This window comes from Gracilinanus agilis, chromosome 4 (assembly GCF_016433145.1).
Source record: "Gracilinanus agilis isolate LMUSP501 chromosome 4, AgileGrace, whole genome shotgun sequence".
NCBI lineage: Eukaryota > Metazoa > Chordata > Mammalia > Didelphimorphia > Didelphidae > Gracilinanus > Gracilinanus agilis.
Window position 1 is genome coordinate 63,504,409 of NC_058133.1, and position 20,312 is coordinate 63,524,720.

Sequence of the window (20,312 nt, forward strand, 5' to 3'; positions counted from 1 at the left end):
ATTTTACAAGGGGAAATATTACCACCCAACACTGTGCTCTGTGAGCATTATAAATTGTCAGGGCATACACTATTCAGGAAGAACCAAAGAACTTCAATATTGTTTCTCAATTTGAAAATGACTAGGAATGGAATTCGAATACTCCAAACCCTTTTCTGTTCACCTTTCTAAGGGCTTAACAAGGGCTGGTTGGTTGGTTGATTGATCTATTATAAGACAATACATCCTCTTACTTTGAAGAGTATATTAACACATACTAAATTTCCCAGTAGAAAGATTGGGAATAGGCCTGGTCACCTACACTTGGTCAGCAGAGGTTCCTTGTAGATGCCATAGACATAGAAGGAACAAGGATCCAAGGAAGATTTTTCCCCTTGATGAGAATAGTTGTGTCCAAATGGCCAGGCATGTGGCTAAAAAGCCTAGTTTTCTAGGACATATCTGTAAAGGCATCTCCAGGTCCTGCAAAGACAATAGCAACACTTTTCAGAACTCTCATAAGATCTGAAACTTGTCTATTTTTAACACTTTTTTCTATCTAGACCAAAGTCCTAATTCATGTGTGCATTGTAATCTGCCACCCTCCTCCCCACAGTCAATCCAAATCCTTTTAAAATAAAATATTTGTAGATGGAACTATTTGTGAACACCAAATGGCCTTGATGGCAAAAATTAGTAAAGATAGGGGTCATGTCTTAGTAAACCTTGTTATCTCCCCCAATGCCTGACACGGGGCTTTCTGTCCATAGTGCATATGAAACAAATATTTATTGAATTGGAATAAAATTGTCCAAATCACCAAATACTTAGGATATCCTCATCTTTACTCTTGTTGAAAAAGGAGTATTTAGGCACTTACAGCTTAATGGCTTGGCCTAAAGTGTTCAATTGTGTCCTGACAAAAATAGATGATGAGACATAAATTTCTACTGAATGGATGAAAAAATAAAATAGCTCATTAGATTGTTGACACATTGGCTCACATTCTATAATTTTATATTTTGCCCATTGAAAATAAAATATGGCAATTAACCTTAGAAATCAGGGAAATTTCTGATTACTTCAATAGAGTTAATAATGTCTTATGAATAAAGGATGATGACCCTGAGAACCAAATGAATTTTTTATAAAGGTAGAAACCTTACCTGATTCCTCTGGATTTAAACTAACTCAGAAGAAGGTTGGTAATTTCCATCTGAATCCAGACTTTGGCAGCTACTGTAAAATACACAAGAAAAGATAAGGTAAGCCACTATTCTCCAATGGAAAAAAAGAGAAAAAATATTTGTGTAAAATGTTAGCTGTTATGTTTCAGATATCCAGACAGATAAAACTTACCTAGCAGGAATAAATTTCTTTACTGCAAGGGAAAGAAAGAAAATCATTAGTGATGTGAAACAACAAAACTAATTTTTAGTTATTTGCTTTATTGTTTAGTTTTTAATTTATCCTTTTGGACAATTGAGTTCTGAGTCCTTAACTTTCTTTCTAAATTTGATATTGCTTTAAAAGATAAGTTATCAGTAAGGCTTGAATGAGCACAAAACAAGGTAATAGTAATAATAATGATCATCAAGATAGGTATTAGATGTGCGATTTTATTAATGTAAGGAATCCCTAAAAGCAAAATTTAAAGCATCACTTAACCAAGCAAGTCAGCATCTTTTCTATAACTTAGGAAGTTGCCTAGAGCCCTGAGAGGTTAAGTGATTTGCTCAGTGTTGCATGGCCAGCACATTTCAGAGGTGGGACTCTTACCCAGGTCTTCCTGGCTTCAAAGTCAACTCTTTAGCCACCATAATAATTAATAATAACAATCTACATTTATCTAATGCTCTAAGGTTAACGATCTTTTCTTCATAACAGCCCTATAAAGCAGGTACTCCATTCTGATTCTGAAATGGAGGCCAAATGATTTGCTAGCAGAATGCTTTTCCCATTAAAAGGAAAAAGGCTCAGCAATCTTGAACACTGGATTTGATAATAGAATATCTGGGTTTGAAACTCATTTATGTCACTTAATACCTATATAACCTTAGTACCTATATAAGCCCTCTGTGACTCAGTTTCCTCATAAAATGAGGAAATAGAACTAAAAGACCTCTAAATTGTCTTCAGGCTCTAAATCTATTACCCTATGATCTCTTCAACTCTGATTTAAGCCTTAGATGTTCAAGAAATATATGTCAGGAGCATTTTTAACCCTCCTTTTCTATCCAGACCTTTAATTTTCATTGTATTGAGAAATCCCCAAATGTAGAGATTTTCTCCACTGATTCATTTCAGCAACTTTTTTAGAACTTGTAGTTGAAGCATTATTTGCATGAGAGAGAGAGAGAGAGAGAGAGAGAGAGAGAGAGAGAGAGAGACCAAAGTTATACAGCTAGTGTCTGTCAGAGTCAGGGCTTGAATTATAGTCTTCCCAATTCCAAGACTGGACTTCTCTCTCCTATGCCACATTGCCTCTCAACACTGAATCTATTGCTGCTGTTTTGGACTATTATTTTCCCAGGTGAGAGAACCTTGGGATTGCCCCTGCCTGGGAAATTCAACTGTCACCTATCCTGCCAGGACTTCCTCTAGTTTAACCCAGTTTATACATAGTGTGATGAATAAAATTCCAAGAGATAGAGTTCTTGGTACATACACATACACAAAAATCAACTTATTGACTAGGCTAGCAATAATCGATAAATTAATAGTAGAGAATTCTCTCAGTAATCAAAGACAAAGATCTAGGGTCCTTTGCATCATCTTAAATGCTCCTACTGTCTTTCTGACAGCCCATTACTGAGTCCTCCCCTGAATAAGAAAAGATTGTTCTAATTGTTGGGTACTTGATGAAGAGGTAGACTTAAAAAGTTTCAGCTCCTCCCAGACTACCACATTCTTAACAGGAGTTGAGGAGGTCATCTGCGAATATGAGGTCATGTGATTGTAACCTCTCTGGGTCAGAAAACCACCTTATTCTAGACAAGCTTCACCTTCATGAGAACCAAGTCACCGCAAGCCTCAAAGAAGGGGACCAAAGGCAGAAGGTCGTTGCCCCTGAGGCTTAGGTGAGACCCTGTTAACAGGATGAAGAGACTCTGTTGGATGGGACCCATCCCAATTTAGCAGATACCTTAGAATAGGAATGCAATGACATTTCTAGCACTGTTGAAAAAGCCTCTTCTGAGGTCATCTAGGGAATGAGGGAAGATTTAAATGGAAAAGGGAGTGTTACAGATTAACATTAAAGTTAATTTTCCTTATAGTGGAACCAAAATCCTAGTTTACATTTGTAAGAAGTATTTATGAATGCTTCCTTCATTCATCTATTTTTCTGTGAAAATTCTTTCTAGAAGTATATTTGCAGGGTATTCATGAAGAAAGGTTGCTCACCTTTTTTTCGAAGACGTTTCGCAAGCCAAAGAAGAAATGATGCTGTTGTTAAAAGGGAGGCCCCACTGGTGGCCAAGCCAATGGCCAGGGAAGTCTTTGACTCCTCGGGAGCTAAAGGAATGAGGATGAAAGGAGTTATTCAGAAATTCAAAGGAAGGAAGACTCTTGCAAGCACATTTAAAGTCCTTTCTCCTTAACCTTTTCTCCTAGTGATATGAGGATTATTTATTACATTTGGCTTTCTTATTTTAGATTGAGTGTAAATAGATCAACTCATTCATCAAAAAGCTGAACAATTAATTTTGTTTAAAGAAATGCTACTGGTTGGATAGGTAGCATGCTTGAGTAAGGAGTTTAAGTGAGGGACGGAGGGAATCTCCTATTTCCAAAGCAAAAGCAACCTAAACCAAGGGTTCTTAACCCTTTTGCTGGCATAGACTCTTTTAGCTTAGAGCCATAAAACAAAACAAGTTATGAGTCAAATTTGATCTACTGGCCATAAATCACTGACCCCCTTCCTCTAAATAATAAACAAAGCAAGTGTATTTTTTCTTATTTCTCCCCATTCTCATGGATGCAAAGGACTATTAGTTTAATTATTACAGCTTATTAACCTATTCAATCTCTCTGGTTAAAGAATGTAAGTCAGAAACCCTTCCAACTTGTTTTTGCATCTCCTTTTATGTGGCAAACTCTTAACTGATAAGTTAAGTGAATAAATACATGAGAAGGACATATAGTTGTTGTCTTGTATAACATCACTTCCCCAAATACTCATATAATTCCCTTTATATACTTCAAACCACAGGCTCTTAGTGAGCCTATCATAGTATATTACCTTCACAAGAAGGTAGAATCTCAGACCAGCTTCCATTGGCTCTGCATGTCAAGGAATCTGAGCCATTGAGTTTCCAGCCCTCAGGGCATTCAAACACACATTTGGTGCCATAGAGATAATTCCCATCACCATCACACGTCATGTTGATCTCCTTAGGGACTGTCAAGGCAGAGCATTGTACCACTAGACATGACAAGCAGAGACATACATGAGATTAAGAAAAGTCTATTGGGAAATAGTCAAGCTGGCTAAAATATACATACTGAATAAAGCACTTAATCCCTTCAAAAACTACTTTGTTTCTAAGCTAGCTATCATGTTTCTTTGACATTATTCTACAAATCATTTTTGTAAACTAGTCAGTAACATGAAAAGTAGTGTATGATTGTGAGAAACTCAATCCCTGAAAACTTTAAATTTACCTTTTTGGGACTAGAGGCCAGAAAATGTATAAGTTTATACAAAAACTCAGCAGAAAAGAATTAAGATCAAGGTCTTAATTGCTATCTGGGTACTAAAATGGTCCCCAAGATCTGATGTGCCCACCTAAAACCCACAGCTTGGTCCTAAACTCGGTTAGCATTTGCTTTATTCTTCAGTTTTTAATTTATCAGCTTGTAGTGTCTGTTGAAGAATTCATAATCAGGTCATGTGGCACATCAAATCTGACCTTGGTAGCTCAAATGGGCACCTGGCTTCATTTCATGCCTTGAGTTTTAAGTTTTTAGCAGCTCCTTTTGAGTAAGGAAAAGCTGCTGGACCTGATCTATTGTTATGTAAAGAGAGAAACTTGTTCTTACCTTGACAAGTTGGCATTTGCTGTGTCCACTGCCCCTGGGCTGTGCACTCAAGTTGGGGTGATCCTTGCAGTTCAAAGCCTTCATCACAATTGAAGTTACAGACTGATTGGTAAGTGAAGTTTCCAGTCAAGGAATGGGCACACTTGACAGAGCCATTCAGGGGCTGTCTCAGGTCACTACATTTCACAGCTGCAATGCATACATTTTCATTATCAGTTTGTTTAACTAAAGCAAGGACAGACTGAGTTATCAAGAAATAAAATCCTGAGTGTTGGAACAAATCTTGAATTTCAAGAAATTACCTTCACATGTGGGTTCCGCCATATCCCATTCCCCTTTTAAGTTGCACTGAAGTCTCTTGGATCCTTTCAACATAAATCCTTCTTCACAGGAGAACTCACAGCTGGAGCCACTTTGGAGATTTCCAGAAAGACTAGGAAGGCAATCCATCTGGCCTTTCTCTGGCTGGGTTGGGGCTTTACACTGTATAGCTAATAAGACACAAGGAGAGTAATCAGTCAGGATTGTAAAGCAATATGGCAGCACTTGGAGTTTGAGAAGTAAACTCAGATCCATTCAACAAATGACAAAGGAGAAGAAGAAGCTAATTTTAGATCATCAGACACATATGGTTCAGATAAGAATATTTTGGAGACTTGGCTAACCTCTTCATTCTGGAGGCAAGGAAATTAAAACTCATAGAAGCTTGCTAATTGCCCCAGAGCACCCATGGAGTTAGTAGCAGAGCCAGTTTTCAACTAAGATCATGCACCACCAGATACAGCATTCTTTTTGCTCCACCATGCTGTTTTATCAGCATTTATGAGGATCCAGGGGGGATTTTATTATATTACATTGTATTACATATTATAGTGTATTATAAAGCAGCCTGAGGATGTAGTGGCATTTCAGTGTTAAATCTGTATTCCTTCCACTCCTTTTTTGTTATCCCATATGAGAAATAATTTTTATTTCTCTCCTACTCTCCTTCATTCATCTATTCAACAAGGTCAGTGCTGGGCAGGGGCAGACAGCAACCTCTCGGAAGTGGAATTTGTTGTTCCTCTGATATGCTGAGAAGGTTAGCGATGGGGAGGGAAGTTTGGGACAATCAGAGGGAAGCACTAGGGATCTAGGGACCTGAAAAGACTAAGGGGAAGTGGTGGCAGGAGGTGAGAGAAGAATTCAATATGAAAGGTGGGTGGGCACTAAAAAAAATTTTCCTATGGTCCTGATTGTGGACCTTTGTGAGACTGAAACACTTCTTTCTGGCTATCTCTGGCACTCCAGACACAAGTGTGCCAATTCTTATAAGACATGTTAGGTCTCAATGACTCTGTCTTTCTATTAGAGAAGATTTAAATATGCACTTAAACATTTACACTGAACATGTACTTGAGGGTCTACTCTGTGCCTAGCATTGTACCCGAAGTAGTAAAGATTTAAAATCAAGAGCTGGCCAGGACCTCCGAGGCCATATAGGGCAGATGCTATATAACAAATTCAGGTTCTCTATTACTTCCATCATATTAACATTTCTGCCTCTTTCGTCTTCATCTTATGCAAAGTATTGCTCTTCTTGGAATATACATACTACATTCTGAGCAGGAATCAATCTTCCGATGAGTGCATCTAATGAGTGTAACCTAGAACACAAGCTCATTTGAATATGCTGTTCCTCAATGGTGGAGAACAATTATTCAATTCTCTGTGCTTGCTTGAGGGGAATTGTTTGAGTAGAGTTACATTAAGAGCCAATGAAGTGGCTTAAACTCATGAATAGAGTTAACACTGCTCATTGAATATGATCTCAAAAGTTTAAGTAATACTTGGTTTCATTTCATTGCATGACAACATCTCTGTTCAGGGAAGAACAAGCTGCAGAGCCTGTTATATTATAATGTTAAAAAACAGAAATTTAGTCCTACCTTTACAGGTTGGGAACTGATGTGTCCACTGCCCCTGAGCAGTACACTCAAGTTGGGATGATCCTTGCAGCTCAAAGCCTTCATCACAACTGAAGTTACAGACTGATTGGTAGGTGAAGTTTCCAGTAGAGGAATGGTTACATGTCACAGAGCCGTTCCGGGGCTGTCTGGCAATGTTACATTTCATGGCTAAAGCACACAAACATCATTCCCATTAGGTGTCTGTTTTACCCCTTTAGTGATACATTACAGAACCATCCTTTTAAATTGTCCCTTGATATTAAGACATCTTACCTTGACACACTGGTTTCTCCATGTCCCACTTCCCAGATGAGCTACAATGAAGCCTCTTGGATCCCTTTAGCTCAAATCCTGACTCACAGTCAAACACACAGGTGGTATTCCATGGAAAGGTTCCAGAGTTTGGGGAGCAATTCATGAATCCATGGGCAGGACTTGTCAGAGCATCACACTCTATCACTAAAATGAATTTGACAGAAGAACAGCATATTTGAACAGTTCTACTAGACTTAGACAGTATTACCAATACCCCAAATAAGGGACTTGAGAACAGTAAGCTAAACCTTTCATGTGTGATTTCCATTGTAAAGGCAACTTCTGATAATTTACATCAAGAACTATTAAACGTTTCTGTGCTTGGCTAACATGAAGTGAATTCTGATTTTTTCAAGCCCCAAAGGAACTGTAAGAAAAGGAATTTTAAGCCAAGTCAAATTTCTCCCTGGTACAAACCAATAAATGTGCATAACTTTTATCAGTCTAAAGGTCAAGTAGTCTATTCCCAGTATACAGGAGTAGTTTAGGCAGGTAAGAAAGGAGGTAACTAGAGAAAGATGATTGTTTCATTTCTGTTGTTGACCCAAGTATTCTAAATCTCCACAATACTTGGATCACTCCTATTCAAATAGAATAGACTCCAGCCTTCAAAAGACAAAGAGATATCATGTTTCAATTGGATGCCATTTTGAATTATCCTCATGTTTATTCCCCTCCACTAATGTAGCTCTTGAGCTGGTTTTATTTATATGTATAAATAAATATGAATATTTATACTGGAAGACAGAATAAGTTATGTTCTAAAATAGCTTCATACAAGTGGAAAGAGAAACAGGGGCCCAGAACTTTCTATACTGAAGAAGAGTAAAGTACCTTTACAGCTAGGGCTGGGCTCACTCCATTCTCCAGAAGAAGTACACCTCACTGAGTTAGCATTGGTCGGGACATAGCCTTCATCACAATTGACAGAGCAGGAAGAATTGAAATACCCCACTGGATGAGTGCAAACCAGGACACCATTCTCTGGATTAGCGTGAGGTTCACAGGTCACAGCTATGATAGAAAACAAAATCAGCCCAACTCATTTCTCGCTTTGGTGTAAAGGGGAAAGGGATGTGGTGAAGATCACATTCCAAAGACAGGGAGAAAGATGGGGTAAAGGGGAAATAAAGGAACAAGTGGAATCAGCAGAAGAGTTCTTACCATGCTCACAGTGGAACCCCGTAAATCCTGGATAGCACTGGCAAGTGAAGTCATTGATGATCTCCACACACTCCCCATGGCCATTGCAGGAGTTATTGGTACAGGAAGCTGAAACCAAAAGAAGTGTCACTATTATCGCTATTACTCATTCACATGAGCCATCTAGATGCTTGTTAAAGGAGAGATGTCAAAGGTATTTACACAGTATTTGCCTGCTGTGCTTCTGCTTTCAGAATAAGGGTCTTTCAAGAAGATAGACCTACTTTTTTTAGGTTTGCCTTTCCTAAATCTCCTTGTTAATGTATTTCAGACCAAAAATCATATCAGACAGTGTTTACTCTTGAAATCTCAGAACCATTTTGCAAACCAGAAGCACCATATTTCCTCATCATCTCTGAACATTGATGCCCAGTGCCCCAGATACATACATACTTGGCTTCAGTGGCCATTGCTACATAACCCACATGGTCACACACAAATTATTCTGATTGTAATAAGTATAGTGATAACAATAACAATAATGATGATGAGAGCTTGCTTTTATATGGTGATTTAAGGTTTGCAAAGATCAAATATAATTTCATTTTATCCTCATAAGAACCATGGGAAGTGCTACTATTATCCTCATTTTTCAGATGAGGAAACTAAGGATGAGAAAAGCTAAGCCACTTGCCCAGGGTCACATAGCTAGTAAGTGACTAGGGCCATATTTGAATTCAGGTCTTCTTGATACCAGGTCCAGCACTTTATTCAGTACACCACCTAGCTATAATATTGAGCCTTAGAGTTGCAAATAGATTTACATATTTATCTCATTCTCTTAGCATAGGAAACTAATGAGGCAGGTACATCAGGATCAAAGGAGATAATATATGTCAAATTCTTTGCAAACCTTAGAGCTAGCTATTTTATAGCTATTATTCAAGTATTATTCTCACCCATTTCATCATTATTGCTTCCTACTAATTCATCATGCACCTTACCTGTGTAACACAAAGCCAGCTTCTCTTTGGTGCATCTCTCATCATTCCACATGCCAGAGGCTTTTTTCCTCTTGATATAGATCTCCACACAGTCCTCATCATTTTGCTTATTATTGGGTTCATTAGGAGCCCAGTTCATGGCCTCTTTAGTCAGTGGCTTCTGTGTGCCCACCCAGGTCCAGACACCATTGATTTTTCTGATTCCAATCCAGTAGTAACTTGGTGAGAATTCTAGTGTGTTATTTAGGTACTCAATTTCTTTCTTGTTTTGAATGGCAACCAGGTCGGTGTAATTTTCCCGACAATATATTCTTGCCAGGTCGTAAGTCATAGGTTTTTCTGAAGAGGCATAAGACCAAGCATCACTTCGTTCAAACAGAAGAAATGCTAGAAAAAAACAAGGGCACAATTATATCCTGTATGTTATTATTTTGACAAATTCCCCACTCCAGTTTTATGGGTTTGTTTGGCTTTTTTTTTTAACCTTGAAATAATGACCATATGGTTGGACAAGCTAGAAATCAATATGGTATTTTTCTGGGGACCTTTTGAGTGACTTGCCCCTTTGTCAATTTTCTAGGAGTAGGAATGAGATTAGCCAAGACACCCTCCCACCCACCCACTCATTTCTGGGAACTCTGCTCAGTGCCCTGACCCCATGCAATTTTTCTCAGCTATCCATTGTAATATCATTTGATCTAACATCACATTTTTCAGAACCAATTAATGATTTTATCTAGTATGTCTCTATGCAAAAACAGGGGATTTTGTTCCATTTTAAGAAATGACACCAGTTTTCTCAAATAAATGCAATCTTACCAAAAATGAGACCAGGGAGAAAAGACAAGACAGTCAACATTTTGGAAACCATTCTTTTCTTCACAGTATTAGTGTTGGAATAGTTGGAATCTCTGTAGGAAAAAAGGACAGAATTTATTTTTAATGAAATTGATATTTATAAATAACTTTAAGGTTTCTAATGTGATTTGCATAAGTAATTCCATTTGCTCTTCATAACAACCCTCTAGGGGGAGATTCTATTATTATTGCTATTTACAGGTAAGGAAACTGAGGTTCCTGGAGACTTGTCCAAGGTCACACAGCTAATAAGTATCTGAGGCAGAATTCAAACCTAGTTTGACTCCAAGTCCAGGACTCCATCTACTACCTCATCATGCTTAATATTAAGGAATTATGTCTTTTGAAAATATAAGATATTGGATATATGTAAATGCTAAACTGTTAAGTTTGATACACTTTGTTTTACATGATATTCTTCAAAAGTAAGGTAAAATAAACCTTAAAGTTTTCAGCAAATTAGCAAAAGCTAGATTCTGGATGTATACCTAGCACCAGAGAAGGAAGCTGGACTTTTAGTCAGTCTGAAAATTATACAAATCTACCTGTAATATGTTGACAGAATACCTTCTCCATAAGGTTTGGAATCTTGGTCCTATAATAAATGATGATCAGGGTTTAGTCAAAAATTAATCTTATACTTACTTACAGTATAGTTAGAGTTCCACAATCTGGTGATCTGCTCTCCTGAGTTTCCTAAGTAAAAGTCCACTAGTCTTATGCTGGGCTTTCTTCTGCTCTGCGTGCTCTGGTTGAAGTCTGCCAAGAACTGCAGCACACCCTGGGCATCTGAGTTCTTTTAAAGAGGACATTTCCTATGGAATTCCATGACACAATGGTTGAATAATAGGAGGATGTCTCCAAATTAGGAAGTAGGAAATTTTCCAAAAGAAAAACTACAGGGAATATCCCAAAAGAAAAATTACAGGGAATGTCCATGGATATTACAAGTTCTATGATGATAAGAAGCCCCATTCCCAAAGTTTACCACCCCTCCCTTTGATACATTTTTCATACTCTATTGACAGGGGTCCAGACAAACATTCGGGAGTCCCAAAGGGGTGAGGAGAATGAGATGTGGGGAAAAGGATGGCACATGTCAGGAGGGTCAATGAAGCTGGTAGCAATCAGAGGCAAAGTTTATTGATCACAGCTAGTATTTTATAGGGAAAGTCACATCGGTTAAGGGATTAGGTAAACGTTTTATATGGACAATGGTTAGTCATGATTTATAATCTTAGTACAATGACTTAGTTTATCTCACCAAAACTTAGAAAGAGTTTTCTATAGGATAATAAATCAATATGTCAATATGTTACCATCTAAATTTCTAAGGGGAATTTTTGGCTTCAGTAGATAGAACAAGAACAACCAGGGACAGCCAAGAACTTATCAGGTGCTTTGGGTGAGATCATACATACCTGGCTCTTGCTAGTTGATGGTTCTGATTTTACTGGGGCTCACTACTACAATTTCTATGATTTGATAAAGTTTAATAAGTAAATTCTAGGGTTAGAAATAACACACAGCTCTTCCTAAATTTAGGAAAATGAAGACAATTTTGGGATTCATTAATGGGACTGATGAGGCCAGATTTTCAAATTAGCAAGCCATCTATACTTTGTCTACATAATCCATTTGTTTAACCACTTCATCAACCCAAAGGTTTTTAAGGAGCAATGTGTCTTTCTGAGAATTCTAAGAGGTACATGTATAGTGAGTGTAGCTATAGAGACACACTAAAGTGGGTTACTAAAATGAATACTCTCTTATTACATGTTAAAATAATGTAAAGTAAAAAAAATTACAAAACAGATGACAGCATCAAAAAATGGCCCATATCCAACCTCTTACAATCACTATACATCTAAACAGCTATGGTTCTTCTCCATTCTCCATTTTATCATTCCCTCAGCATTTTCTGGTACCTTGAAAGTTTTGGGAAGTGTCTCTTCTCACCAACTGAAATCTTCATTAATGAGATTCTGGTCCTATCTCTCCTTTCAAAATAAAATCCAGATATGGCATATACTTTAGCTCTTTATCTTACTTTTCTTGGATGGGCAAAGCCTGCCCATGTTGTCAAGGATAGATATATGTTGAAGAAAAAGAACAGAAGATGGGAAACTTAAGGTATCAGCTGCATTGGCTATTAGGTTACAGCAGAGGACACAATGGCATTGCAGGGGCTATAAAAAAAATAACTATGGTGTGGGCAAGTTAAAAGATAAAGGAGTTTTGAGAGGAGAAGACTGTATATGTGTAGATATCTCGTATATAAATTTGGGTTTAGTATTTGGTTGTTGTTGCCTTCTTTGACAGGGGAGGTGCTTCTTGACCCTATAAAAAACCTACCCAAAACTTATATGTGCCCAAGGGAAAGAAAATGATAATAAGTTTGACCAAAAGCTAAAGTAAGAAGAGTTCCTGGAACCAGTCTGTCACCTTACATCAAGACCCTACTACTGGCTAGCTTGAATTAGTAGAAAATCTGGGATGACATTAACAGTTTCTTTTTGATTCTCCAATTTAAGATGAACACCCAGTGGTTTTGGTGTTTCTGCTCATTCCTTGGAGGGAAGAAGGTGAAAATGATCCCATCTTTTTGTCCATGAGAATATTCAGCTTCCTTCAAGTGTCACTTCTCAAGAGAAGCTATAGATATTGTCAGAATTTAACACTAGCCTGCACCACTTCTTTTCTTTTTCTTGGCGCCCCAAGGTTGAATTTAAAATTTTAAAAGGGAAAGTTTCACATTGAGTTTGAAAATAGTCTATTCACTGATTAAATTGGGCAACAATTCAGCACCACCCTTTGATTCCATGAAGAATAAAGCTTGACCATCAACAAACTGCTTGAGATGTGGGGGATACATGCACAATCCAGGGGGACATCAGAGACTTCATGGCTCCTTGGTGCCTAGAAGATGTCTGCCTCTTGTCCCATGTGACTTCTGGGGTCTGGAAAACCCAACTTTCATCCTAACTGGGGTCAAATCAGAGGGGACTCAGAAAAGTGATGTTACAAGTTGTTTAAATGGGACTAAGGAAAGAAAGTAGGCTTCTTTTGCCTTGGAATCAGGAAAAGAATAGGTGGCTAGGTGAGCACTGGCATGCCTATAATGTGGCTAGGACCCGGCTAGTTCTGGGAAAGGGGATAAAGAGAGCTAGTAGGGGCAAGTGTTGATTAGAGGAGTAGGCTGGTAAAGGGAACCACTAGTCACATGTGGTTGATACCTTTTCTTTTTCTGATCCACTTTTTAAAAAAATATTTTAAAAATACATATAAATTAAGATACAGTCTCCAGAGAATTTTAATTTTAACAATTTATTTTTCTGTTTAAGTGTTTTATCCCTCAGTAAAATATAAGCTTTTTGAGGGCAGGGACTGTTTTTCATTTTGTCTTTGTATACCTAGTGCCCAGCTCAGGCCTATTGCACAGAGGGTATTCAATAAATGCTTGTTTCTGTAGAGGTAAAACTGTACTTACAATTTCATTGGCATAAGAATCAACCAGTTGAGAAAACACCTCAATGTAATTCAGCACCTTCTCTGCTGTATATAGTCTTGGAGTACATAGAAGTTAAATGCCTTACCTAGGGTCACACAGCCAGGATTATGTCATGGGTGAGACGTGAGTCTTCTTGACTTTGAGATTGTAACTAGTATGCCATACTGTTTTTTCTTTACATTTGAAATATGCAAACTCGTTGTTCCATTTTTTCAGTGATATCTAACTCTCTGTTACCCCATTTGACATTTTCTTGGAATAGAATGTTTGCAATTTCCTTTTCCACCTCATTTTACAGATGAGGAAATGGGGTCAACAGGGTTAAGTGATTTACTCCAGGTGCCACAGACAATAAGTGTGGGAGAGAGATTTGAACTCTGGAGTCTTTCTGACTGCAGATCCAGCACTCTATCCATTGTGCCATATAGCTGCTCATGAAATATGTAAATACATATGTGGGTATATAGATATATAGATATAGATATACATGTATGTGTTCATATATACACATATGCACATATGTATTCTCCTTCTCCTTCTCCTCCTCCTCCTTCTCCTTCTCCTTCTCCTCCTCCTTCTTCTTCTCCTTCTCCTTCTCCTTCTCCTCCTCCTCCTTCTTCTTCTCCTCCTTCTCCTTCTCCTCCTTCTCCTTCTCCTCCTTCTCCTTCTCCTTCTTCTTCTCCTTCTCCTTCTCCTCCTTCTCCTTCTCCTTCTTCTTCTTTATTTAATAATTATTAAAATATATTTAATATATATTTAATTAAATGGCCATGGGATGCCCAGGCTCCCAAACGTTCAGTGTGCATTGGTATCAGGTAGATCAGACCATTTGTTCTCAGACGACTGAGCCCTCTTTATTCAGACCCCGTTACATCTATATACATGTCGTTTCCCTTAAAAGAGTTTAAATTCTTTGGTAGCAGAGACTGTTATAACTTTGCAACTCCAGTATCTAGCATAGTGTCTGGCACACCGTAGATACTTAAGTAAGTGCTTGTTGATTGTTAAGGGAAGGAAGGAAGGAATAAATGAGTGTATGTATGAATGAATGAATGAATGAATGAATGAATGGGGTTATGCCAGGTACCTTCTCTGACCATATTCCTGCTAATAATCATGGTTTGTACTTTGTGTCTATCACATCTTACTACTGGTGAAAGTAGAACTTCCACTTGCCTCCTGATGGCTCTTAGAGAAAGTCACTATTTTGAATCTTCATAATGGTTTATAATAGGAAATGAGTGTTGGTTTTTTCCTCCGAAGAAAGAGAATTATTAAGGAAAATGACACAGAAAAAGTGAATTGGTCTGCCATTCACTTATCATGTGGCCTATAGATTTTCTTGCATCAGTTCTTCTCCGATTCTGTAAAACTCTGGAATTCCCCTAAATGTTCTTTTTTTAAAAAGCTTCCTTTATGATTCTCAGTCTTACAGTTTTAATGATCCTCCTTGTTTCCTATCTGGCAGACACTTATCTTGAGATTTCCTCCTTGTGTCTCAGCTCTACCATACCAGACTTCATAGAGTAATGAGCTCCTCTACAATACAGGAATGCCCCCAGTAAATTCCCACAATGAAAGATACTTCCCCATAAGGGAGGTTGGTTAATTTACCAGACTTTTCCTGAATGCTTACAGACTGTCGCCTTTGAGATTAAAAAAAAAAGTTCTAATGGCAGTGTTGTTTTGGTTGTTTTCCTTGGTTGTTTTTGCTGCCTGGTTTCAGCCTAGAGAGGGGCTCCTCTAAGTCTATTATTATTTCAACTTTGGATTTTACATAACTAAAAAAATCTTTCCCTTTAGCTTACTTCTAACTCTACTGTGTTTTTAATTAATTACAAAGAAAACAAGTATAGTGTAATTTTAAAAATGTGCTAAGGAAGGAAAGGCAGCCCAACTATAAGAGGTAATGGTGAGGGTAAATGGAAAGTAGCAAAAGTCAACTTTCCTAAGTCTTAATGTGAGTGATAATGATGATCATGGTCATGTTGACTGTTTCCTTCTTTGATCATATAACCTCTATTCTAATTCAAAACCTCATCATGCCTCGCCTGACTATTCAGTGATTTCCTAACTAATCTCTCTTCCTCCATTTTCTCCCTTCTCCAATCCATATTCTATACAGTTGTCAAAATAATATTCTTAAAATACAGAACCAACCATGAAACCCCTCTATGCATAATTTTTCAATGATTCTCTTGATGTGTAGGGACTGAAGTGGAACCCTGACCAATTAGAAATTCTTAAGGGAGGGTTTAGACTGAGCTTAAAAAGTCAGTGTGTAAAACAGGATCTCTCTCTCTCTCTGCCATTTTTGGGGGATCATGAAAAGAGCTCTTTCTCAGCAGTCCGGGCCCTTATCTACATAAGCTTTGTAAGCCATATCCGGCAAGAGGTGCAAAAGGTCCCAGAACTGGAACTCTTGGGCTCTGGACCCTTTCTGAACTCAAGCCCACTCCTTGGCTGGTCTTAATTTGTCTGGCTCAACCATGTGGTTAGCTGGGTCCATCTAGGACTTAATGAATCAGAAGTAACTCAACTGGGGACTTTGAGTTAAATAGGCTGAAACTTTATTTTTCTCCTTATTGTAAATTCTTAGAAATTTAGTATAAAGATTAATTTTTATTCATAACAATTCTTTAAGTCTTCACCCATGTGTTCAGTGTATTCTTCTGGGAAGATTATTATCTCTGATGGAAGAACATGACTTTTTGGAGCTATTTTTCTCCTTTGGTGTCTACCTGCCACCTAGCTCTCACCTGTGGCTCCAAGAAGCTATAACATGCACAGCTGCTACACCCCAGTAAATCAACCCAGCAGGCAGGTTAAACCAGTTTGAGAGTAACCAACAAGACTCAACCCTTTCTTTGAATTAGGGGGATGTCTACCTTGAGTATGGGAAGACTTCCCCAGTGGAAGGGGAAGATGAGAATTGTTCCAATGGCCATGAAGACAGCAGAAGGAAGCACCATGGAGTGCTTAGAGCTTGATTACCCATCAAAGAAGCTAAGGTCAAACATAGCATTCTGAGTCTTGACCAGAAATCTTTTATCTTTCCCCGGAATTTCAATGACCCTGGATAAGAGACTAAGGTCAATGACATTGTGCCACTCTATCTCAAATCCAATTCTTGTGTAAGTCAAGACATCACCCCATGAAGTCATTGATCTAGTCAAAAACAAAGGATTAACAACCTTAACCACAACCACAACAACAATCCTCAGGCTCAGGTTGAGCTTTCTTCCTCAGTTCTCTGGTTCTCTCAAGAATTTTTTATTGGTAGCCTAGATCTATTTCCTGAAGCTTTCCCTTCCTCAATGCAAACATTCCTAGTTTCAATAGTATTATCCATGAATTCCCCTCTTTGGCCACATGGGCCACATATTTGCTTCTACTATATGCTTCTTCAAGAACTCTTACCATTATATATGATTTGGGTTTTGATTTTAAAAGATAACTCTATTACAAAAATGAGTAACATGGAAAGAGGTTTTGAATGACAATACATTTATAACCCAGTGGAATTTCTTGTCAGCTTCAGGAAGGGGGAGGGAAGAGGGGAAGGAGAGAACATGAATCATGTAACCATGGAAAAATATTTTAAAAATCAATACATTAAATAAAATATAAAAAAGAATTCTTACTATTGCACTGGCTGCTCCCATGTCTTGGGATAGAACATTCTACTCTCAATATTTCTGCACTTAGACTACTGTAATGAGATTCTAAACAAGGCAGCATTGTGAATCCTTTGGATGGTTGGGAAGAAAGGAGGAGATTTTGTATGCAAGTTCTAGACACACACACACACACACACACACACACACACACTCACTCACTCACACACTCGTACACACACCCCTTTCTATCCCCTACCCTTACCAGAACCAGTCCATTCTGCTGGTCTATCCTTTTGCCCCAGAAAAGTGAAAAGGAATTGATAAAAAATGGTCTCTAATTGAGGAAGGTCTCTTGCTCTCTTTTTAAGCTGAGTTCCTCTATAATGAGTCCATCTTCTTGGATCTTAGTCAACTAACTAACTTGGGAACAGCCTTAGTGACCATAAAACAATCATAAATTATCGATTATACATATCCATGCACTATAAAGAGAGATAAGTTCAATTGATTGGAGAAGGGTATTCTTGCTGATCGACTCTACTTGTAAAAACTGCTGTCTAGTCACACCTTTCCCAACTTATGCTTATAAATTTAGTTGTTTTAAAAATCCAGTTGTAAGGGGGCAGCTGGGTAGCTCAGTGGATTGAGAGCCAGGCCTAGAGATGGGAGGTACTAGGTTCAAATCCAGCCTCAGACACTTCCCAGCTGTGTGACTCTGGGCAAGTCACTTGACCCCCATTGCCCACCCTTACCACTCTTCCACCTATGAGCCAATACACAGAAGTTAAGGGTTTAAAAAAATCCAGGTGTAAGATTTTACTTTTGTTTCATTAATTTTCATCTTACTAGATTAGATGAGCATTGCATCTACTCTTTTTTCCCAGGAGCAAATTAAAAATTCAAATAGCACAGAACTGAATTACATAAATCCCTGAAGACTCTTTTAGAAGTTTTTGTTGTTTCTGTTTAGTTATTTTTCAACTATATCTTACTCTTTGTAACTCCATTTGGGAGCAAATGAGAACAAAATAGTTCTTAAAAACTCAGCTGAAGTGGTTTGCCATTTCTTTCTGCAACTCATTTTAGATAAGGAAACTGAGGCAAACAGTGTTAAGTGACTTGCCTAAGGTCATATAGCTAGTGTGTGAGGCCAGATTTGAACTCAGGAAGATAAATTTTTTCTGACTCCAGGACCCAGCATTCTATCTACTGCATCACTTATCTATTTTTTTTAACCTTTCCACTATCAATAAAGAAAGCTTCAAGAAAGTTTAAAGCACTTACTTCTATTTAAATTTATGCTTCCAATTACAACTAAAATACTCCTTACTTTTCTTTCTGATCTGTTGATTCAATCAAGGTCTTTAAGGGATTCTATGAAGTTACACACATACTTTGTTAGCCTAGTCCATATGAACCTGAAAGTAGGACTGAGTCAAAAGCATTGAAGTGCCTTAAACAAGCCTGAGAAATTGATCAGCTCTTCTTCTATTTGAATATTGATCCTCTATTTTCCACTAGAGAATCTGAGCCAAAAGATCTGTCCTGTCAGTCCTCAACTTTCTTGCTCTCTCTCTAACTTTTAATGTTTTTTTTAGTCCTCAACCTTCTTGTTCTCTCTCTAACTTTTTTTTTAATTTTTTTTTTTATATTTTAAACCCTTAACTTCTGTGTATTGACTTATAGGTGGAAAAGTGGTAAGAGTAGGCAATGGGGGTCAAGTGACTTGCCCAGGGTCACACAGCTGGGAAGTGTCTGAGGCCAGATTTGAACCCAGGACCTCCGGTCTCTAGAACTGGCTCTCAATCCACTGAGCTACCCAGCTGCCCCCTCTGTCTAACTTTTAATGTTGTTTTTTTTAATCACCTTTTCCCATTTGATATTCTTTTCTCTCTAAGTTTTTGGGACACTGCTCTCTCTTGATCTCCTATTCACTTCACTATTCTTCAGTCTCTTTTTTTAGATCTTCATTCAATTCTCTCAATCCATAATAAATAGGTATCTTTTCCCCAAGGCTCTATCCTGGGCCCTCATCTCTTCTCTTTCTACCATTTTTCTAATGGACATCTCAAACTGAATGTCTTACAAACATCACAAACTCAGCATAGCTAAAACTAAACTTGTTATCTCTTCCCACCCACACAGACACACTCTCAGCCCTTTTCTCTTTCATCGCTCCAGTCACCCAGGCTAGAAAACTAGGTGTCATCCTCAAGTTCTCACTGTCTCTCACACCTCCCACTCACCCATATCAATATAATTCCGGGTCCTATTGATTTGAACATCTCTCACATATGTCCCTTTTTGTCCTCTGACACTGCCACCATCCTATTGCAGAACCTTAGAATCCCATATTTAGATCTAGATCACTACAGATGTTGTAAAGGCAAAAATCACAGGACTTGGCAATTAACTGAATAGTAGGAAGGAGGGAATGATAGGCTGCTGGTTGGTCTCCCTGCCTCAAGTGTCTCTTCCCTATTCAGCTGTCAAGTTGACATTCCAAAGAACCAGTCTGACTGTGTCAACTTCCTTATCCAATAAACTCCAGAGGCTCCCTGTTATTATCAGGATAAAACGTAAAATCTTCTGGTTAGCCTTCAAAGTCTTTCATAACCTAGATCTCTACTACCTTTTCAGTCTTAAACCCTTTCATATGCTCATCATTCCAGTGACACTGGCCTCTTTCCTATTTTTCTTATGAGACCCTCACTCTATTTTCTAACTGTACATTTTTACTGGCTATCCCCAATACCTGGAACTTTCTACCTCCTCCACCTCCTGGCTTCTTTCAAGTTTCTGCTAAAATCTCACCTTATGCAAGAAGAACCCCTTAATGCTGGTGCCTTCCCTCTGAAATTACTGGTATCCTGTATATATCTTGTTTGTA

The 20,312-nt window shown here is 38.1% G+C and overlaps 1 protein-coding gene across 1 annotated transcript; it reads right to left on the bottom strand.

Moving 5' to 3' along the window:
- Nucleotides 1–448: 448 nt before the first annotated feature.
- SELE (selectin E) lies at nucleotides 449–10,304 on the bottom strand. Its single transcript, XM_044674256.1, has 13 exons — nucleotides 10,253–10,304; nucleotides 9,434–9,820; nucleotides 8,451–8,558; nucleotides 8,121–8,300; nucleotides 7,245–7,430; nucleotides 6,951–7,139; nucleotides 5,325–5,513; nucleotides 5,023–5,211; nucleotides 4,223–4,405; nucleotides 3,385–3,495; nucleotides 1,339–1,360; nucleotides 1,146–1,218; nucleotides 449–462 (listed from the first exon to the last, which is right to left on the bottom strand). The coding sequence occupies exons 1-12, from the start codon at nucleotides 10,302–10,304 to the stop codon at nucleotides 1,161–1,163; spliced, it is 1,854 nt and encodes a 617-aa protein (XP_044530191.1). The 3' UTR covers nucleotides 449–462; nucleotides 1,146–1,160.
- Between the last annotated feature and the right edge of the window lie 10,008 nt (nucleotides 10,305–20,312).

Coding starts and splice junctions, on each gene's coding strand:
- SELE (XM_044674256.1), bottom strand. CDS start 10,304: ATGGTTTCCAAAATGTTGACTGTCTTGTCTTTTCTCCCTGGTCTCATT. Junction 4,406..5,022: donor GCAAATGCCAACTTGTCAAG/GTAAGAACAAGT, acceptor TGTCATGTCTAG/TGGTACAATGCTCTGCCTTG. Junction 1,361..3,384: donor GAAACGTCTTCGAAAAAAAG/GTGAGCAACCTT, acceptor TTTCCCTTGCAG/TAAAGAAATTTATTCCTGCT.